Source organism: Corythoichthys intestinalis, chromosome 17 (genome assembly GCF_030265065.1).
Source record: "Corythoichthys intestinalis isolate RoL2023-P3 chromosome 17, ASM3026506v1, whole genome shotgun sequence".
Taxonomy (NCBI): domain Eukaryota; kingdom Metazoa; phylum Chordata; class Actinopteri; order Syngnathiformes; family Syngnathidae; genus Corythoichthys; species Corythoichthys intestinalis.
Window position 1 is genome coordinate 29,604,936 of NC_080411.1, and position 22,052 is coordinate 29,626,987.

Sequence of the window (22,052 nt, forward strand, 5' to 3'; positions counted from 1 at the left end):
GAGAGATGAATAGGGTTCGGCGTTGTTATCTTTGAGTAATTCAACCCCAATTTTTATTTGAATCCCTTTTCACATTGCCTGTACACACTCTTGTGTTGATAGACCAGACACAACTCGAGCACCACGAGCATCACAACGAAGACGTGCAGCATCTCTGGGAAGAGTGGTCACAGCGCGGTGTGTATCCAATAACCATCAAGGTAATTATAACAATGATGATCCTCCTTCTACTTTTGCAACCAGGGGTGAGCGCAGAAACTCATCTGCTTCTGCAACACACCTTCTGTGGACGTGACCCGCACGGTTCGGCCAGGCCTCTCCATGGCGGGCCCAGCTCGGACCTGATAACCATGACGTTGACGACAGCCTGTTTGAGTCTGCTGCTAAACTAGAAATTATGCGGTAAAATAAATGAACATTGGCGGGATGGGGGTATAATGAAGCTTCTTGTTTTGTTTTTTTCCAACAGGCTTAAAGCATGTAAAGTCGCTGCTCATGTTGGTGTGCACACCGTCAGATTTTGCTCCATCTCGGTTATTTGTGCACGGATCAGAATGTAATGTGGTATATTCTATAGGTCAATGGCCATCAAACCTCGGTGCTATTTTTGAGAGTTTTGTCATTAGTACCGAATTATATATATATATATATATATATATATATATTTTTTTTTTTTTTCTTTGTAAATATGGATCAGATCCTTTTATAATTCGCTAGACATTTTAGAGTACCGAGCTGCCGGCTTATTCCTCAATGGATGAATCTAAAACTTCAAGCCTTTTGAATTCAAATCCAATCCATTTTCAAAGTATGCAGGAAATATTCATGTTTGATATCAAATCGACTGGGAGTGAAGGTACGACACAGCTGTACAATTTACAGAAGAATACTAATTGCTAATGACTAATCTACCAACATGTTACTTCATTAATATCCAATAAACTTTCAACCTGGTCAGCACAGTTGTGTTTGGTTTCAAATCTATTGGCATTGATTGTAGGACAGTAGTAGGGGTTATGGAAGGGTACTCATCACCAGTGAAAATTTTCATTGATACCTAAATTTCAATTTTGAAAATGCCGGGAAAATATTTGATGTCAAATTGATTTGGAACGAGCGTAGAATACAAAAGTAGAGTTTACGGAACAATACTGCATTCCAATGAGCACCACATGTTAACTAGCCACAGCAATCAGCAGGAATTTTGTGCTTGATTTTTTTTGCCAAACAAGACAATGTATACCAGTATCATTTGCTTTGTGATGCACCATAGCAAAACAAGTTTCATTCCTTCCCTGACCAAGTTTGTAACTAGAAGGCAATTTTCAACCATGAAAACACTCATTTGACAGATGCTACTACTCATGTGACCTACAGTAATGAATAACTTTATTATAGCAAATATTCCATAAAAACAAAACAAAAGACATTAAGTTGAGAGAAGCGGCGACTCATTTTTTGCTGCGACCTTTTCTGGACAGGTATTCGATCATCTTCTGTAAAGTCACATAGGAAAACGTTAGCCACATTTGCCAGACCAATAACAGCATGCCAAAGCCACACTTTACCCCAAGCTTTTGAATTTGATGCAACGCCACGTCATCCAACAAGTCAAAGTTGACGTTGTCTTTGTTTTCCTCAGAAAAGCACATAGTCTGGCATCAAATGTAGACAGAAACAAACACTGAAGGTCCACAGATGTCAAACATTTTCATTCCAAGGACCCCCTTAAAATCCTGATGCCATTTAATCAATTACCATGACTAGGACATTTTTTTGTAAAATATTCAACGGACCACCGAACTTATGGCTCACAAACCACAAGCAGTCCCCGAATCCCAGTTGGTACCTGTCCCTGTCCCGTGGTCACGGTGATGTGGGCGGCAGATCCGGCTTCTGAGCAGTCCAAATCCCCTGTGGAGACCACATTCCTAGACAGGCACAATGAAATCAGAGGGTCTGCTTGGACTGTTCAGTGCAATCTTGAAATAAAATTTCAAATTATTTCTATTCTGTTGTCTGCAGCAAAGTCAGCATTGCAAGTCCCACTGCTGCTATTCTGTCCACAAGTTGAATCTTGTCAAAAAGGTATTTAAAAATGAATTAGAAAGACACACAGATCCGTAACTATTTTGTCATAAAAATTTCTGTAGCGGTTTGCCTCGGTATAGTTGTCATCGTGACATACAGTATCAAAAAAGGATTCCTGTAGGAGGAATATAGGAGTGGGAATTTGTTGACTATCGTGCGATGAGTCCGAATATGAAATTCAAAGTGGGTCAGGGTTAAATTCCGAAGAACATGATCGTGGAGAGATTCTACCATAAAAGCATTAGCTTTCGCTCCATTTCCATCCGATCTCAGCCGCCAACTGATTCCTTAATGGTAAAGATCTTGCAATTTATACCTTGACTCTACACAACAGCAAGCATAGTGATTGAAAAATGAACAATTTATGATCTGGAAATATTTAAATCGGGTTATTTCACTGGGCCACTTTTGGTGAATGTCATTGTCAACAACTCATTGGAAACATGTCATTTGTCACTTTGTCAAAGCAGTCTTTATTGAAATGCCGTCCAATATTATTGGGTAGCCGACAACATCAAACATGGCATTACTTTTGCGCAAATGTTATTTAAAAGCTAATGTACAGGTCTGCAGCCCTTGTACATGGGCTGGTCACAGTTTAGCACAGCAGCTATGCTTAGAATGACCTCTACATGTCTCCAAACTGAGATGCTTGGCTCCAAACTGAGATGCTTGGGATTTCTCAAGTGAGCAGAGACCATTCGCATTCATGGTGCACAAATAAAATTAACAATAAACAATTAAGCACTGTGTGAGCCGTATGTGATGTGGTAGTGCCTTATTGACACCTGGTTTTGCACTATTTTGAGTTGAATAATATAGTGGTGCAATACTGGCACTTTTCCCATAATTCAAGTTGAAGCTGTTCTCTTATCACGTAATGTTTATTTGGAAAACCTTGAAGTTGTTACATTTATCATTATTAAAGCATCACAATACAATTAGCCATGATATATCAATTCCATGACCGCATATGTCGGTATCTGTTTGAAATCTGACTTTTGGAGTTGGACAACATTAGGATATCTGTTAAAAAGTAATTATTGGACAACTCTTACAATGTTTTGATCAAACAACAAAATACTCCCGTGGTCCACTCCACTTCATCCTTGGCCGCTTGATTTGCTCAATCCACTCAGCTCCCACTGCTTGGTCAGATGGAAATTTATAGAGGCCTATATCCACAGAGTTTGTGTTGGAGTAATTTCCTACACAACACATTAACTATTGTTTTGATAGAAATTATTAAATTGCTTGGGGGGAAAAACTACAGTAGAATACTGGCAGTCACAAAAATGAAACGACACAGATGAGTTAGAAAGACTCCCTCCTCACAATTCACTTCCGGTTCCAGACTGCTGTCACTGGCAGGGGATTTAAACTGGCATTAAACTGTCGCGCATCTTTGTCTCATTTTACAAACAAAAGAACTACGAGTTTTTGCTCAGTGGAGTCATTTCTATCCAATTCAGTTACAAAAAAAAAAAAAAACCTGAGTTGACAGTGGGAGTTTAAACTAGATGAACTAAAGGTTAAAGAGCCTATAATGTGAATTCATAGATTTGCTTCTAAATGCAATATACATGACACACTTGGGGATCCAATCAGTGCAAAGTCATTGATAATGGATAAAATCAATGAATGACCCAGCCCTACAAACAACTGGCAAACTCCCCAAATACCTGATTTTCCGTTTGGCTGGCCTGGCCTCGCCACTGGTTTTTGTCCGCGGGCGTCCTTTCTGGGTAGCCGCAGCTCTGAGGAGACATGAAATGAGACTTAATATTAACGTGACGTGCAGACACACCATGAGACGCACCCGAGATTTCCTGCACTGATTGTGGCAGTCAAGGGCCTGCTTCGGGCTGTATTGTCAGCCCCCTGAAACACAAAGATACAACAAAAAACACAATTAAGTCATTGTGCAATTCTCCAGCAGGTGGAAATAGTTTCTGTACCTCAAATTTCTTGCCATATTTCTTTTGTATCAAAGATGAAACTGAAGCAGAATCTCTTAACTTTCCTTAAAAAAAAAAAATAAAAATATGTATATACAGCTTATCAGTGCCTTGAGGTAAGAATGCCTTAACCTACTAGTTTTGAAATACGAGCCATGTCTTAATTTTTGTTATTGAGCTATGTGTGAAAATTCAGATCATATTGGGATTCAGATAGGGGGAAGATTATACTGTGTATACATTATCAACTTTAGAGTGTTACTTGGGGGCATTTTTATTCATTTAAATTAGATTGTTTTATTGACATCGTTTTATTGACATTGTTTTGAATTATAAATTTATTGTAAATACAAACTCCAATTAAATTTTTTTTTCAAAACGACAGTCACTTGCTCGATAAAAAGGATTAAAGATCTTAAGTGTCAACTTTTGAATAGCTGTCCACTGCAGTGACCGCTGTCCCTGATAGTTTCCTTTTCTATTCTGTTAACCTATTGAAAATGATTTTTAAAAAATCTGCAGGCTACATATATTAACCTTCATCTTAAGAGCTGAAGCAGACATAAACTGTCCAAAATCCTCTCTACTACAAGTAAAAAATAACGTGAATTTGGCCCGATAGAAAGCTTAAAATTTGTTTGCGACACGTACGCCGAGGTAGGTAAATCGTTTGTTTGCCATTTCAGATTACAGGGTATCAACAGGGAACAACTTACAAGAACATCAAGTCGGATCATCTCACTCTTAAATTTTGTTTATATCCTGAATAAGAAAAAACCATGGGCGTCGCCAGACAAATTTCAATGGGGTACATGCCCCTGTATTGATCTGCAGTGCCTCAGTATAAATATCACCAGTAAAAAAAAAAAAAAAAAAAACATTCCATAGTTTTAAGTCTACATAGCATAATCTAAAGAATATGCCAATATGGTCATATTACTCTTTTCACTCCATGTAACAATCAGTATGGCGCATTTGGCCTTGCATAAATCTGCAGATGGTTCCTTAATATAATTTATGCACTTAACTTTGGCCGTGATAGGCATACGAGTTGATACTTGCGCAAAGCAATTTCGGAAGTTATGCTGCGTTCATGGGAACTCAGATCTCCCGATACACAAGTTGCAAAACCATTTTGATGTGTTGTAAAGTTGTGATGTGGGATTAAAAACATGGTTACATCAAAGGAGGGTAGTCTATTTTAATATTCCAACAATACATCCCATGTAACTTTTCATAGACACCATGTAATAGCCAATCATTTTTTCGATTACTCCAACAACATGCGAATGAGTCATCAATATTAATTGGCGTATGATTGGGGTGTGCCAATCATACAGTCGACAGTGCAAAAGACATCTTCCCACCAGTTTTACATGTTAGTCCCAGATAAACTGCACATACTTGTTGTTCGTTTTTAACCTCTTGATATTGTGGTGCGGATTCCCATGAATTGTGAATTTAAATGTTTCAACTTTACTCTTTACGTATCAGGCAGTTAACTGTGGTAAACTACTCTGGTAAAAAAACAAAACAAAAAAATCAATCACCTCTTCTGCTGGGCATACTCCTGAGAATCCGCTGGTTCATCTGAGGAGACTTGTACAATCATACCAAATAAGCAACCTGACTTCATACTCACCGCGGGACCAAATGACAGCAGTCATACAGCAGCTCACCTGCGGGGCGATAGACACATCGCTGGAAGCAAATTCTTCCCCTAAAAAGGAACAAAAAGACCTTAACGTGTACATAGTGAAACCACAATTTTAGAAATGGTAATATATGTGCTTTTTTTGTGGGGGGTGGACCAAGACTTTCTGTACATCCCAATCATAATCCATATAAAGGGTTCCCAACTCATGCATTAAGCGTGCTTCCCATTAATCTCAGGCCATTATCACACCCTACACCAGTAATGCCACACCTTAGGTACATTTCTCATGCCTCAAAAACATCAAATCGAACATTATCATAATGTAAAATAAGTTGCCGGATCAAAAAAAAAAAAGCTATTTGCTACGCAACCGTCAGTACAACGTGACCTTATAGATACTGCATATTTAAGGTTAGAGGTCTTAAAGCGGAAGTTTCAGAATTTTTGACATTAGCCTTAATCTTCGAGTTAGCATTCCAATGATTTTTCCTGGTCGGGAGGTTGGAAAACTCCCGACTTCCCACCTTCCTCGAATGCAGCATCAGTCTACAGAGTCTTGACTGAGGAACGGCAACATGGTAAAATGTGCATTTAGAGGCTGTGGCACAGAGAAAAAAATGGGCATATGAGTTCCCTCAAATTCCCTATGAAGAACGAGGAACAATACAAACTGTGGATACTTGCTGCTGGCTACGACAAACACACCGGTGGAAAAAAATATCACTCCGCTCTGAAGCCTGTTGGCTACAGACTGTTATTTATCTTACTTTAAAAAAGTAATTACAGTTACGAATTACTTCTCCCAAAAAGTAATTGAGTTAGTAACTCAGTTACATGAATGTAAGAGTAATTAGTTACTTGGCAAAGTAACTGGTGTTACCTTTCATGTTTTTTTACCCCATTCCAAAAAAAAAAAAAAAAAAAAAAAAAAAAACCCTAAGCATTGCAATGTTTGGAAGTCATTTAATGTTGTGAATCAACCGTTAAAGTTGTTAAAATTGCTCCCATTATTGCATTAGTTCTCTTCTGTCTACTTTCGACATGTGAAAGTTTTAAAACAGTTTCATCATTTAAAGATAGATTCAAGTCAAGATTTTGCCGATTTAGGAGTATTTTAGATAAAAAGTTGCTTAGGTTCGCCAGGAAGGTTCTCTACAACGGAGTCTTCCTGAGAAGTCTACTGCTTTAAGATGGCGGCTGTTTACCAACGCCAGCGAGTTTATCCTTTCACATCTAGTTCTGTATACATGTGCTAACCCCGCAGTGTGTCATTTCGCACCTAGTTCTACTGTATATACGGTACATCTGATACCTACCGTGGCATCGTGGGCGTAGTTGTAGGCTATCGGCTACAGTCAGGTATTAGTGGAGCCACCTAGCATCGCGTTTGCAATGGTGTCACAACTCTCTTCCCTCCTCCCCACTCCCGCTCTGCTTTCTTTTCTCCAGGATTCCTTGTCTCTGACTTTTCTCGAGTCATTCAACCAACGTAGTAACACATAGTAACGCATGTCTTTACATCCTCAGTAACGGCGTTGCCAAGATGATAAAAGTAATTAATTAGATTACTCACTACTGAAAAAACGACCGACCTTATTAACGCCGTTGGACTAACGCAGTACTTCTCAAATAGTGGGGCGCGCCGCGCAGAGCGATGCCAGGGGGGGCGCATGTGACCTTGGGGAACATGGTTTTTTTTTTTTTTTTTTTTTGCAGTACTGGAATAAAGTGTACTTGCACATCCACTCAGTAGGTGGCAGTGGCGCTCTCATTTTCAGAGTGCGCGCAGTATTTTTGAACTAAGGAAGAGCACTCAGCACACACAGACAACAGATATGAAGAGCAGTGTGCCACCGCCGTTTTCGAAAGCCGTTTTCCGACCGGACTCACTCACGCAGCGACCCACTGTCTTGTCCGGTCCTCACGTCGCCGCCCGAGAAGTGCCATTTTCGGCTTGGGATCGTCACGACGACCGCCCTCACCTACGGTTCTTCCTCGGCCGCCGTGAATGCGCTTTTTTCGTGCTGTTTGCCTTTTAGCTTTGACTTTTAATACAGTGGGTGATGATGAAAGACCACTGTTTACTGTGTCTAAAAATAATTATAGCAGACAGCCAGAAGCCAAATCAATTAAGACGCCACTTAAAGACATTAGACCCCAATCTCATTGTTAAGCCGCTTGATTTTTTTCAGTGAAAACGTGCCGAATATTGCCAACAATCGTCCTGCTTTGTCAGTGTTATATCAGTAAGCCAGTGAGCATTGTTAGCATGCTCATTGCAAAATAAATCCACACCATTGCAAAGGAGGTAAATACTGTGAGCAGCAAAAATAAAAACTGTCCTGTCCAAGGACACTTTTTTTTTTTCTTTTATTCAGATTTGTTTTTTCGGTCAAATTTTTTGGCACATTGTCCTCATGAGTGAATGTTCCTAATCAATTTTAATTTGTTATTATTTACTGATTTTATTACATTTTATTTTTCTGTATCAAATGGTCAAAAATGTACCTTGAGTGTATTTTTTAGTTTGGATGTGATTTTTTTTTTTTAATTCAGGCAAATTGATGCACGTCAAGTCTTCTCTGTTACAAACAAAACAATGTTAATAAAGTTATACTTTATTATAAGTTGATCTATGTTACTTTTTTTCTTTATTAGAAAAAAAGGACACAATGTTAGGCAGATGCGTATTTATAATAGTAATTTTATAGACAAATGATACTATTTACAGTGGCGGCAGAGAGTTTGGGGGGGGCGCGAAACATTTACGTCTTCCTTGGGGGGGGCGTGACAGAAAATAATTGAGAAGCACTGGACTAACGCCATTATTAACAAAACTGCTACAGAGCTGCTGGATTACAAATGTTGCTGTTCATACTGCAGTTATTGACATTCAATTGTATGTTTTAATAACTTCATCCTGAAAACCTATTTATTGCATGGGTCTTCAATGGTGATTTTCATGCCTGCATATGTTGTTTTTTATTGGCATGTTTGGACGGGCCCATTAACTCGCGCTAGATTAGCCCATCCGAAGCCCTGAAACTAACAACTGCACGGAATTTGTTGAAATCAACTCCACTGACTAATTAACCCCCCCGCTAACTCGAAGTTTAAAGTGCCTATGACCGCAAAGAGCATGTTTATTTCATGCGGTATTTTATGCTACTGAATGAAATGGACCATTTGGGTGGGTCTGAAAGCGATCGTTTTATTTATTCAATTTTTTTTTAATCCCGCGCCATGAAAATGAGTGACTTCCGGCTACAGTCTTGGGTTGAGGATGAAGGCGAATGTGACGTCACCCGGGTCAGCATCTCACAATACGGCATTGCTTTATAGCATGCAGATGGACCGCGGATTCAGCTGATTTTGCGGATTAATTCCTTTATTTTTCGCATCACACCAGCCAAATGTGCTGCAGGGTTTTGTTACTGCACCAGGAAGAGGCGCGTGAGCCTTTTTGAGTTTCAAAAAGTTCCCGTTCACCCTGAGATCGACCAAAGCAAGTCCGACAACTGTGAGACCATTGGACTTACGAGGAAGTGAGTAAACATTGGGTTTTGTAATATGTCAAATACTGGGATCATGGCACGCATGTTAAAATGGAGGTGGCTTGCATTTTGTGGTTGACAATGCTCCTTGTCCACCGAGAACGCCACTCAGCCGACGACCAGCAGCTTGTTGAACACCCCCCTCGGTCCTCTTCGCGTGCCTGTCGGGAGAGAGCTGTACTCTGCTTATGCTCGTGCGGTTCTCCATATCGTCCAGACTTCCAGCCCCCTCTGCACTCTTTGTGCGCCCGGCAATAGACAACTATCCTTGGGTTGGGCTCGGGTAGCTACGCGCTACTCCGACGTTGGCCAGTTTGTCCGGCGGTCATTCTCCAGCTGCTTCCCCGGAAAACGAGCTCTCCTGCCAGCAGCAGGGGAACGACGAGCTGCAACTTGCTTGCCACCGGGGTGGTTGCCAATCGGCGAAGACAATCGACAACCCCGCCGCTAAGTGACAAGAACCTGGGTAGTTTTGTGCGATTTTTCGCTTCGAAAGGCGAGAATAAGACATTGGAATGCCGCTCGGTCCGGGTTAGCACGTCGGCTAGCTGCCACGCTTCCGGGTTTGTTTAAGCTCGCCGAGGCAGGGAAATGACAAAAACCGGACAAACTCCGGTGGCATTAAAAATTGTTCGAGAGGTGCAAGAAGTCGACAGTTTTGTCCATTATGGAGTAATTTTTCCATGTCGTACTGAATAAATGCATTTTGTATGCATTTCATATTCCATTTAGCACAAGAATTATTTGTCATGACCATACCATTTATTTAGCAATTGGGGGAAAAATACTTGGATAAAATATTGGAGAGATTGAAACAATGACATTTTGTTGCTCTCTTCGTCGCATTTTCCTCGTTCTGAATAATTCTCCCCTCAATGGGCTGAATTCTAAATCAGAGGAAATCGTGACCCTGGCGATGTAATCCTCCAGCTGGGGATGCTAGAGCCCTATATTGACAGGCGGGGCTAAACGGCAGATTAAAAGACCCATTTCTTGTCATTTGCGCTTTGCCAAATTGTTGCATATGGTCGAATCATCTCAAAATATGATTCTAATTCACATAATAATGCTATTTAAGATTTTTTTATGCCGTCACAGGCACTTTTTAACATAGGCAGAGTTTGACTTTTGGGGCGGGGGGGCACAACATGTTGTTGACCCCGAAACGCAGTGCCAGCAATAAAATTAACTTACAAGAATACTTGTAATAATAAGTTGACAATGAGCGTTTTTGTTTCCCATCATTCATGAGGTGAATTCTAAATCAGGCTGCTTAGGCAATACTTTTCGTCATCCATTGAATATGGTACGCCCGCCGGTGTCGTGCCAATGTAGTTATTCCAGTCAAAAATTGTATCCCCTGGGCAGAGCCATTTGGAGGTAGATTTGCGTCTTTATTATTTAATCCCAAAAAAAAAAAAAAAAAAAAAGTTACTTCAGTCAAAATATATATTTTTAATTAAAAAAAAGTCGCTTCAATCAAAAAAAAATGTGTTTGAATGCAAAAATAAATTTGAAACTCAAATGCATGTAAAAGTTTTTTTTTTGATTGAATTTTTTTTATCAGTCGTTTTTGTTTTTTGATTGAAGCAACTTTTTTTTTTTTTATTGAAGAAATGTTGATTTGTGTTTGGGCCGCATTTTTGGCTAGGACGTTTTTGTCTTTATTATTCAGTCAAAAAAATTAAGTTGCTTAAAAAATATTTTCAAAAAAAAAAAAAAATCAATAAAAGGAAAAATTTCAGTCAGATAACATTTTGGTGAAAAAATATTTTGAGATTGAAAAATTTGCATTTGAACACTTAATTTTTCATTGAAAAAAAAACTTCTTTGAAGCAATCCTTTTTGTGTTTTGGCCATTTATGCGTAAGGCATTTGTGTCTAAATCATTCAATCCCCCCCAAAAAAGTTGCTTCAATCAAAAAAATAATTTTTCAATCAAAGAAAAAAAACATTTTTTTAAAAAAATTATATGCAAAGCAAATGACCATCTAAGGTGCTATTCACACAATCTGTTCGAAAAATAATTTTGACCCATCATAAAAATATATTTTTTTGTTCATTTCATTCATTTTTGTTGCAGCTTTAATGCTTTACAATGTTTTTATACAGTATATGTTGGAAAGTCAATTTCATGCAATGACATTTTTCGGCCATCAGGTCTGCTTATGCTTTTTAAGCCTAATGTCAAAAATTCTTAACTTCCCCTTTAAAGCGGAAATGTGAACTAAGGTTGGCCAACCATGTTTTTGAATATCAATGGCTAAACAATTATAAAAATAATTTCATTATTTTTTTTAACGCAACCCTTCCAGATTCTTTGTTTAACCCATAGCAACGCCCTTGACAACGAAAATGCTTTTCTTCAGCAATCTTCGGAAATTACGTCACACCGGGAAGTGCGAGGGAAGTTTGTTTGTTGCATTGCTTCTCGGTAAGATGCCACGGCGGTGTGTGGCAATGTTTTGTTCTCACTCAAACGAAAAGTTGTAGGAGTGGCCAAAGGATAGCAGGGCACGTAAATGGACATCTTTCGTTCGCACGAAGCGAATGAATTTCATTTTTGGATAGATGACTGATGACTTTGTCAAAGCAGAGCTGCCAACTGTTGTGGAATGAACAGTATAAGCTAGCGACGTTAACCGAAAGTTAACTCGTGGCAATCCCCGATCATAGTTGTTGCGTTCGCTACGTTAAGCGTGTTTAAATTGTGCGTCATCTACAATCTTGTCCGAAAGGGTTAATCCACTGTCAATCAGGAAAGGGGTGTGGATGTGCACATACGCGGGTCGGCGTCGCGGTAATTCACGGTCACGTTGCAGTAAGAGACACACACCGCCGGTGAGTTTGTGCACATTTATTTGTATTATGTATTTCCACCTTCATGCTTCTAGCATTGCATTGCATTTGTACGGTTCGGCGTTTCTTTCACGGTGATCGCTTGATGGCCTTCTAGTTTGTTTCGCGAGAGCCGCTGACAGGTGACAATTTAGCGTATTGGCATTGAGTCAATCTCGCAGCGAATCAGCTAGCGTGCAGGTCACGCAGTGAATCATGGGAAATGTTTTCTCGGGACCAGGGGTCGCGTTAACCGAATATTTTCCGTCGTTGACCGATTTTTTTAAACGGTGACGGAAAAAACTGAAGTCCATCCGTCATTTTGACCGGTTGCAATTCACAGCCCAGACCACAGGGTGGCGAGTGAGCATATTAATTAGCTATTGTCTCTCTTGATGCATGACGTCGTTGGCCTTACTCTGAAAAATGTCAAGGCAACTGAGTGTCCGAAGTTTCTTCAAAAAGCCCCAAAACGACGATGGTGTTGATAAAAGAGGTGAAAAAACAGGGACTGCACAAGCGGGCACGCAATTCAAGTCCATGCGCACCAGGAGGAAAGTGTGAGACTACGTTCAGGCCACAGCAGGTGAACTGTTAATTTCATTGTTCCATATGCTACATATGGTAGGCTACCTACCTACTGGGGCCACAGTCAGCTGTTTTTGTCACTGTGGAGAAAAAGTTACATATTCATCTGCTTGATGTGTGATGGCACGGTGTGGATTCTCTGTTAAGCTTGTTCGGACAGAATATTAATTTAATGAATGAAAACTAAATACTATTAAAACTAAATACTATTGAATATGTTGAAGCGGTATGCAATGTTAAGTCTTGTTAGCTGTAGGCGCACTATCCACTCGCGGGGGCCTGCGCTTGTCAGTGACGTTCCTTATTCTCGCTATATGATTATACAACTTTAACATTTGTTAATAATACGCTCTGTGTGTAGTATTATCCATCGCTTTTCCTTTTTAAATGGGCACTTATAAGCGAACGCAAGAAGTAACAGCGGGAACATTTTTAAACAGACATTTCACGGGAGAGCATTTCGACTCTTCGGACAATCATATAGCGAGAGCGAGTGGATAGTGAGGGGACCGCGCGCGGCTCTTAAGTGTCTCTGTCACGTGACTGTTGTAGCCGGTAACGCGCTCGGCCAAATGGACACAAGTACGGAAGGTGAATTATACCAAACAAAGGGTCACCACAATGTCATTATCATCATTTTAAAAATTTAAGTGACGGGTAAAAATAGATTATGACCAGATTTTTATGACCCTGTCAGTCAAAATGACAGACAACGAAAAAGTCTAGCGCAACCTCTGCTCGGGACAACACTGAAGTGGTGCTTTGTTATCTGTTCGCTTGTGTGAAAAAACTACATTTCCTCACGCCATTAGACGCCACTTCCTGCCAAGAGCCCCAAGCTGTGATCGTACTGTTAGCCCCATGTGTTAATAAAGAAACAAAGTTGTCAGCACGTCGTGTATTCGATACATTTGTAAACAAAAAGCTCATAACAAGAAACTATGCACGATCCGTTTAAGAGACGCTGGAGTAGTAGAAGGCGAGGAGGAGATCAGCTAGAAGCAAAACTTCGCGGTCGAATGTGGCGGCAGTCCGCTATTTTGTTTTCTTATTGTTGCCACAATAAAGTGGAGAAAGCCATCAACGACTCATCTCCTTTCCCCCCAACGTTTTTATATTATTATTTTATATGCACGAGAGCTGCCGGATCTGCCAAAATGAGCATGAAGTCTGATTATTATTTTTTTTTAACAATGTCATCAGATAGACAAAAACATAAAATTATGTGCAAATGCTTGCATCTTCAAATCATGAAAATAATAACAGCCTATAGACCCTACCCACGTGACGTCACAACTCCGCTCTCCTGACTGGTGCCGCCCAATTTTCCGTCAACACATCGTGTTTACCTGTTACGGCTACGTACATTCCTCCTATTTACGGCTTGTTTTTCTGCTCGTTAACATTAATAATCAAAATGGTGAAGGCGTGTGTGGCGGTCGGTTGCAATAACAGAGAAGATAGACGGAGAGACTTGAAGTTCTACCGGATTCCGAGAGACCCGGAGAGGAGAGAGCGAGATGGGCTGCTGCAATTCGACGAGAAAACTGGGCTCCAAACGATTACCACAGATTATGTAGTAGTCATTTTATATCTGGTAAGATGCATTTAATATATATTTAGAGGGTTTGGGGCTGACAACCACAATTAAGATCATTGCTAGGCTAATCGCCGACAACATACACGTATGTATGTAGTGAGAGTGCTATCGCTAAACCATATAAACATTAAAAGCCCTAGCTCCATTGACAAATGACATGAAATACATTAGACTTGACAGTGGATGTTAGCAAGAACAAAAGATTTTGAATTGAAAATTTCGTAACTCACCTTTCCAAGCACAAGATAGATTCCTGCTGAATTTTCGTGGACGAGGACCTGTTTCACCCAACCAGCAACGAAGTATTTATAAGCCTCCAAGCTCTTAAAGTTTTTCAAACTTTCGTGAGAATAGGCTGATTTTGTGTGGACAAGATAGTTGTACATATCAGGGTAGCTAGCAGATGTCAGGCAAATACGGCGGAGACAGCGGGTTGAAAAACATCGATTTAGGCATCAAATATGGATCTGGCGAATGGATAAACTGAAGCTTTTCCACATAACGCCTTTAATGCAACGCATCAAGTGAGTTTACGGCATCCGAAAGCACCGGTGTTCTGCCAAAATATCGTACATCGGCGAAACGTCCTACATTAGTCGAATTTGACACCTAAAGTACTACCGTGCGCTCTAAACTTGTTTTGTTTAGATGCATATAGGAATAACGTACTAAAAAAATGCCTGCAGAAAATACTTAAATGTAGTTATATCAAATAAGGACGGTATAAATATGCTACTCGACTAATGTGGTCAACTGCTTCAAAGCTAACACAAAAAAACACAATGGTTAAAAGTATCAGAGAGTAATACATGCAAAAAGTATCTTTGAGGCTGTGAAAAGGTTCTAAATAACTAAATAAAAACAAAAATAGTGAGTACTCGCCACTTACAACCGATGTGCGGATGCGTGTGAATGTATGCGCAAGCGCCCTGAGCATTGTGTAGGACGTTTCGCCGCGTAGTAAGGAATGGCCGAACACCGGGTCTTCCATGATATGCATTATAAATTGCTCGATCAATTGAGACCATTGATAATACAGACACAAAATGACGGACAAGGGGGCGGAACAATACAGCGAGCACGTGATTTTGTGACGTCGGTGGGTAGGGTCTATATTTTACCAATCTTGTAATCTCGATGGGTCTTGTATCCATTCCATGTCAGGTAGTCTAGGCACATTTTTTGCATCCTGATTAGCGTCTGGCTAACACATGTTAGGTCCAACATAAAATTCCAACCTCCTCTTCTTCCTCCAACTCTTCAAAAACTTGGATCTCCTCCCTTGCGCTCGATCTGTCGCTTATATCGCTGTTTGAATCATTGTTTGAAGGGCTTTGTATGGCGGCCTTATGTATGGAGTTGCCATTGCTGTTCCCGGTGTGACGTATCACTTCCGGGTTCGTCCCCTTTCAGGCTCGAACTTCGGAAACGCGATTATTTTGTCAAATATACAACATATAAATTATTTTTTCATGCTTTATTTGTTGGACAATGTTTAATTACTTTAATTGTGACCCTATTTGGCATGTTATGAAATTACTTCACATTTCTGCTTTAAGGCCTTCTGTTTGGCTCGATTGTAGCGGACGTAAGATGAGTATCCTGTACACACACAGTCTCACTCTAAACAATTCTCATACATTCAGAACCCTGTATATATGTACCAAAAATGAGTTTATGCAGTTCGGTCTATTGCTTAGCTTTTTGCGGGCACACCTGCCGTATCCCACCTGGAGAACACGCTGCCGCAGGAAGGGAGGGGGCAACCAATTGAAAACCCGACTCACCGGTTATTAAATCCCCAAGGCGTGTCTCACGAATCGCGGGCGGCAGCTTCATAAGCTCCACTTCGAAAACTTGCTCGATATTCGCCAACAGGTTGCCCAGTCCGCACTCCAGTTCTTTCATTCGCTCTTGCGCTGCATGTATGGGGCGCCGTTTGTAAAGGAGCACATGCTGAAAATTTCGACAACATTTTCTCATATTTAGCGCCACACAGTGTTTAAAATGTGGTGTGAAATTTTTTGTCACTTTTTTTTTTGCACATTTACAACATTATTTAAAAATAAATATTTAAGTTGCTAAACAATCAGTATTGTACCTGAATGTTGAAATCCAGAACTAAATGTTTATTTATATCTTAAATGTAAATATTAAATTCATATCCTAAATATTAAATTTATATTCTAAATTTATATGTTAAATCCAAACTTTATATTTATATATTAAATCTAAATGTTAAATTTATATCCTAAATTTATATGTTAAATCCAAACTTTACATTTATATATTAAATCTAAATTTTAAATCTAAATCTTAAATTATATATTAAATTTAATATTTTAAATCTAAATCTTAAATTATATCCTAAATGTAATTATTAAATTTATATACTAAATGCTAAATCTAAATGTTAAATCTGGAAAAGGGTGAAACTAAATATTTAGCTTAATATGCAAATTCACACGACTGGACACCGGAAGTAACAAAATAAAAGCTTGGAGCAGCTCAGACTGTTTGTTCACGTTGCTTGAAAATGAATAAAGCCTACTGAACGGTGGCGGTCGCCTCTTGGACATGAGTCATTGTGATAATAACAATATCTAGGTTAAATACACATTTAGGAGAAACTATTTAAAGAGTATTTTGTGCTTTTCGTGTCACTTTTACGTCCATGAGCCCAGTAAAGTTACTAAGAATAGCCACCAGGGGTCTCTGTTGGACTGGACCGTAGCTCAAGGTTGACCTTTCTCACTTCATTCATTCATTCATTTCTACTGCAAAAATCCCGCGTTTCTCACAGTCGGCGAAGGTGGGCTGAAAAAAAATATGTCGGGCGAGTCAAGTTTAGCAGAGACTATCGGCCAAGCCATTCTCACAGCAATCGGTCTTTGTCAGGTGACGTAACGCTGTCAAAAGCCGCAGTGCATTGTGGGTTGAATCGCCATTTTGAGTGTACACTTATTGTAAACAACTGAGCAGTGAGAATCGTCTTTGCTTTCATCATTGTCTTTGATAAATGGGACACTCGTGTTGTTTGAAAGGCTGCCATACTAAATCACACGGCAAAAATGGCAGCAAATTGACCACGACGTATGATTTTTTCGTTTTCCCTCTTGGAAAAGAGGTTATAGACAGCAGGTTGAGGAACTAATGAAGCGGCGTCGGATGGTCTGGGTCGCAGCAGTGAGACGGAAGGGCATCACTTTCGACACCATATCTCCCTTCCGGCGTGTTTGCTCTCGGCATTTTCATAAAGGCAAGTCAGTTTTTTTCAAAGTATTGATACTGAATATGCTGTTTTTTTTCTTTCTAAAGTCGCTATTTTCTCATTGGCTAACCTTAGCTAGCTAGGCTCACTTGTAAACTACAGGCAAAGAGGGAGGGCAGTTGAAATGGGTTAATCTGTACGTGATAAATCAGTGTTTAATTTATTCAGTTATTGTTTATAAAAACATTATAGAGTGAATGATTTAAAATATAAAGGTAAACAGCAAAGATGCACAGAAATATTTATCAATGCGCGAGATTTCCTTTTGTGATCTGAGAGATCTGATGGGATGGCAGCATGTCTGATTAAGTGTTTACGACAGTGAAATGCCATGGAAATATCCAATCTTACCTAGCTTTCTAAATAAAACCTGTGATTGCAGGTGAACCAGCTTATGAAATGATGGAGACTGACCCAGACTGGGCACCATCCCTACATCTGGGACACACATCTGTTACACCAGTGGTCTCCAAACTATTCCACATAGGGCCGCAGTGGGTGCAGGATTTCACTCCAACAAATCAAGACCACACCTTTTCACCAATCTGGTGTTTTATATGTTTAATTAGTTGATTGCAGTCAGGTGCTGCTTGTTTTAGTACAAACCACATTGGTTAAAAGGTCTATGCTTGATCGGTATGAACAAAAACCAGGACCCACAGCGGCCCTCGAGGACTGGTTTGGAGACCCCTGTGTTACACCGACAAACACTGCACGCTCTGCAAGACGAATGTGAGCAGCTACGGAAAGAGACACTGCAAGCACCAGAGATGGGGGTCCAGCAGGATGCAAACATTGAAGAGCTGCAGACTAAGGAGGGACCATCTGAGCCTGGTGAAATAAACAGTCACTAACAGAATGAGGAAGGGACACCTGACGCTGGAGAAGAAAGTGGTCAGCTACAGACTGAAGAGGGGACACATGAAGCTGGAGAAGAAGGTGATCAGCTAATCACAGAGGATGAGACGCACAACACCAATCACGATGTGACACAGACTGTGATTATTGACCGTTTTGAAATTTTCACAGAAAACCCATCAAATCTGAAAGCACGTGCCCAAATGTTTTCCAGTTACAGTGGGGAGAACAAGTATTTGATACACTGCCAATGGGAAAACTCATTGGCAGTGTATCAAATACTTGTTCTCCCCACTGTACAAGCACCACCACACTATGAAGTATTTAATATGTATTACACCCAAGGGAGCCATTTGTTTCATATCAAAAGGCTGGGGAGGGCATACAAGTGACAAACATAAAACCCTGAACAGTGATTTTTTTTTTTTTTGTGATAATTTGTTGCCTGGGGACATTGTCTTGGCTGACAGAGGTTTTGACATACAAGAATGTGTGGGCATGTAGTGTTCAGATGTCAAACTCCCAGCATTTACAAAAGGCCGCTGTCAGCACATTTGAGAATCCATGTTGAAAGGGTCATCGGAAATGTTTGTCAGAAGTATAATATCTTAACAGGAACCATACCCATAAACATGATTCTTCCATGTGAAGGTGAAGAAGCTACAATGTTGGATAAGGTCACTTTCTGCTGTGCCCTGATAAGCCATTGCCCAACAGTAGTATAGTACAATTTTCTTTTCGTAGTGTTTGTACAAGCAGTTTTTTTTATACGTTTGTAGATGACTTAAACCTGTTTAATAAAGTATGTCAGTGACAATTTTGAAGTCTTGACTCCTTGCTACTCTTAGGTACGTAAAACGTGTTGGTTTTGATGATGAAAAGTACTTTTTTTTTTTTTTTTACTAATTCAAACAATTTTGTGGAGATAAACACTGAATAGGAAATACAATGTTTGCTAACAAAACGAGATGTTTGACAGGTTTACTTTTTTTGGATTTAAAATTCTCAATCAAAACAGCAGCAGCAGCACAATGGTAAACAGAAAATAGCAATACAAGGAAATATAAAACGTGCATATGAAGAAAAATAACACTAGTTGTAGAATAACGTGTTCAAGTAAATTTGTCCCACTTCACATGATAAGTCCTGCATTGAGAGAATTGCACATCTTTGCATGGCAATGTCAACACTGAAACAATATATTGTGCAATATACATGAATTTGCATGTCATTATGACAGTTCCTTCACCTGTTTTAGTCATGTGATGTTTAAGATGATATTCAAGGTACAATTCAAGTTCAAGGATGTTCAAGTAAGAGCTGTATCATGTTTCTGAGAGTAGCAACGAGTGACGACTGTGTTGTCGCAGTCCTGCGGTCGAAATGCGAAGATCCTGCACCGAGCCATTCGTTAAATGTCCGTGAGCTTCGAGAGATTTATAGGTAAGCGCTGATACCGTAAACGAGGGACTTTTTTATATCCAGGGATGAAGTTGGAGGCAGTAACGTGGCGTCGGAGCTACTCCTGTTCTGGTTTGTTTACATCCGTGATACACTCAAAATGGCGCATGGGGGCGTGTCCGCTAGTTTGGGCACGTGACTGACAAAGACCGATACAAAATTTTCCCACAGCTACAGCGTCGGCGACAGCGGCTTCCACTTCACGATCCACTTCGGTAACTTAAGTGTATTGTGACTGTTGGCTGATAGTCTCTGCTAAACTTGACTTGACCGACATATTTTCTTTCAGCCCACCTTCGCCGACTGTGAGAAACGCGGGATTTTTGCAGTAGAAATGAATGAATGAATGAAGTGAGAAAGGTCAACCTTGAGCTACGGTCCAGTCCAACAGAGACCCCTGGTGGCTATTCTTAGTAACTTTACTGGGCTCATGGACGTAAAAGTGACACGAAAAGCACAAAATACTCTTTAAATAGTTTCTCCTAAATGTGTATTTAACCTAGATATTGTTATTATCACAATGACTCATGTCCAAGAGGCGACCGCCACCGTTCAGTAGGCTTTATTCATTTTCAAGCAACGTGAACAAACAGTCTGAGCTGCTCCAAGCTTTTATTTTGTTACTTCCGGTGTCCAGTCGTGTGAATTTGCATATTAAGCTAAATATTTAGTTTCACCCTTTTCCAGATTTAACATTTAGATTTAGCATTTAGTATATAAATTTAATAATTACATTTAGGATATAATTTAAGATTTAGATTTAAAATATTAAATTTAATATATAATTTAAGATTTAGATTTAAAATTTAGATTTAATATATAAATGTAAAGTTTGGATTTAACATATAAATTTAGGATATAAATTTAACATTTAGATTTAATATATAAATATAAAGTTTGGATTTAACATATAAATTTAGAATATAAATTTAATATTTAGGATATGAATTTAATATTTACATTTAAGATATAAATAAACATTTAGTTCTGGATTTCAACATTCAGGTACAATACTGATTGTTTAGCAACTTAAATATTTATTTTTAAATAATGTTGTAAATGTGCAAAAAAAAAAAGTGACAAAAAATTTCACACCACATTTTAAACACTGTGTGGCGCTAAATATGAGAAAATGTTGTCGAAATTTTCAGCATGTGCTCCTTTACAAACGGCGCCCCATATGCATGTCAGTTGGAACACATCCAAGACACTAAAGACACGCGAATTGCCAGAATGTCTTCTTACCTTCTTTCTCAACTTGTTGAATAAAAAGCGAAATGTTGCGTCTTCGTAATTGGTTGTTTAACTCCTCCTTGTGCCGGAGTTTAGCTGAGTTTTTTGACCGCTTCATAGTCAGACTACCCTGCTGTCCTTAACGGAACGAACACTGTACGTAAGTGAATATTAGCGCAAGGACTCGGACGCCATTATATGTCTCAGGTGTTGCTTGATGAAGGCCCAACTAGTAAGGAGAGTAACTATTGGCTGTTCGGAAATTTGTCACTTAACAGCAATCTCTGTCCTAAATGAAATCAAAACAGCATCAAAACAGTGGTAAAATTACCCCCCCAAAAAGTAAGGATGAGTTCATTGCTTAGGTTTAAATAAACTGTCTTTTTTGTACCATTAGTCATCGCCATCTAAGAATGCATGATCAAAATTGTTTTCAGTTGCAGGTTTATTAAAATAAATAAATATATAAATAAATAAAATACCACCTCGTGTGTGGCTATTAAAGCTGTTAAAACTGAATTTTTGCACTGCTGGCCAAAAGCATTGGCACCCCTGCAATTCTGTCAGATAATACTCAATTTCTCCCAAAAAATAATTGCAATTACAAATGCTTTGATAGTAATATCTTGATTTATTTTGCTTGCAATGAAAAAACACAAGAGAATGGGAAAAAAATTAAATCATTATCATTTTCCACAAAACACCAAAAATAGGCCACACAGAAGTATTGGCAAATCATGTGATGCTTCTCTAACTTGTTTAATTAACAGCACCTATTACTTACATGTGGCACTTGCAGCCAGTTAAAATGGATTAAAGTTGACTCAACCTCTGTCCTGTGTCCTTGTGTGAACCACAATGAGCATGAAGAAAAGAGAGAAGACCAAAGAACTGTCTGAGGACTTGAGAAGCAAAATTCTGAGGAAGCATGTGTAATCTCAAG

The 22,052-nt window shown here is 39.4% G+C and overlaps 1 protein-coding gene across 2 annotated transcripts; it reads right to left on the bottom strand.

Moving 5' to 3' along the window:
* Positions 1-1,372: 1,372 nt before the first annotated feature.
* On the bottom strand, positions 1,373-21,338 carry cdca9 (cell division cycle associated 9). Of its 2 annotated transcripts, none has more exons than XM_057819908.1 (10): positions 21,122-21,338; positions 16,074-16,205; positions 5,729-5,769; positions 5,600-5,639; positions 4,050-4,114; positions 3,911-3,972; positions 3,774-3,848; positions 1,850-1,931; positions 1,569-1,655; positions 1,373-1,496 (listed from the first exon to the last, which is right to left on the bottom strand). In XM_057819908.1, the coding sequence occupies exons 1-10, from the start codon at positions 21,225-21,227 to the stop codon at positions 1,452-1,454; spliced, it is 735 nt and encodes a 244-aa protein (XP_057675891.1). In that variant the 5' UTR covers positions 21,228-21,338; the 3' UTR covers positions 1,373-1,451. The 2 variants fall into 2 exon arrangements, with proteins under 2 accessions (XP_057675891.1, XP_057675890.1); XM_057819907.1 differs by having other exon boundaries at positions 5,600-5,648; positions 21,122-21,335.
* Between the last annotated feature and the right edge of the window lie 714 nt (positions 21,339-22,052).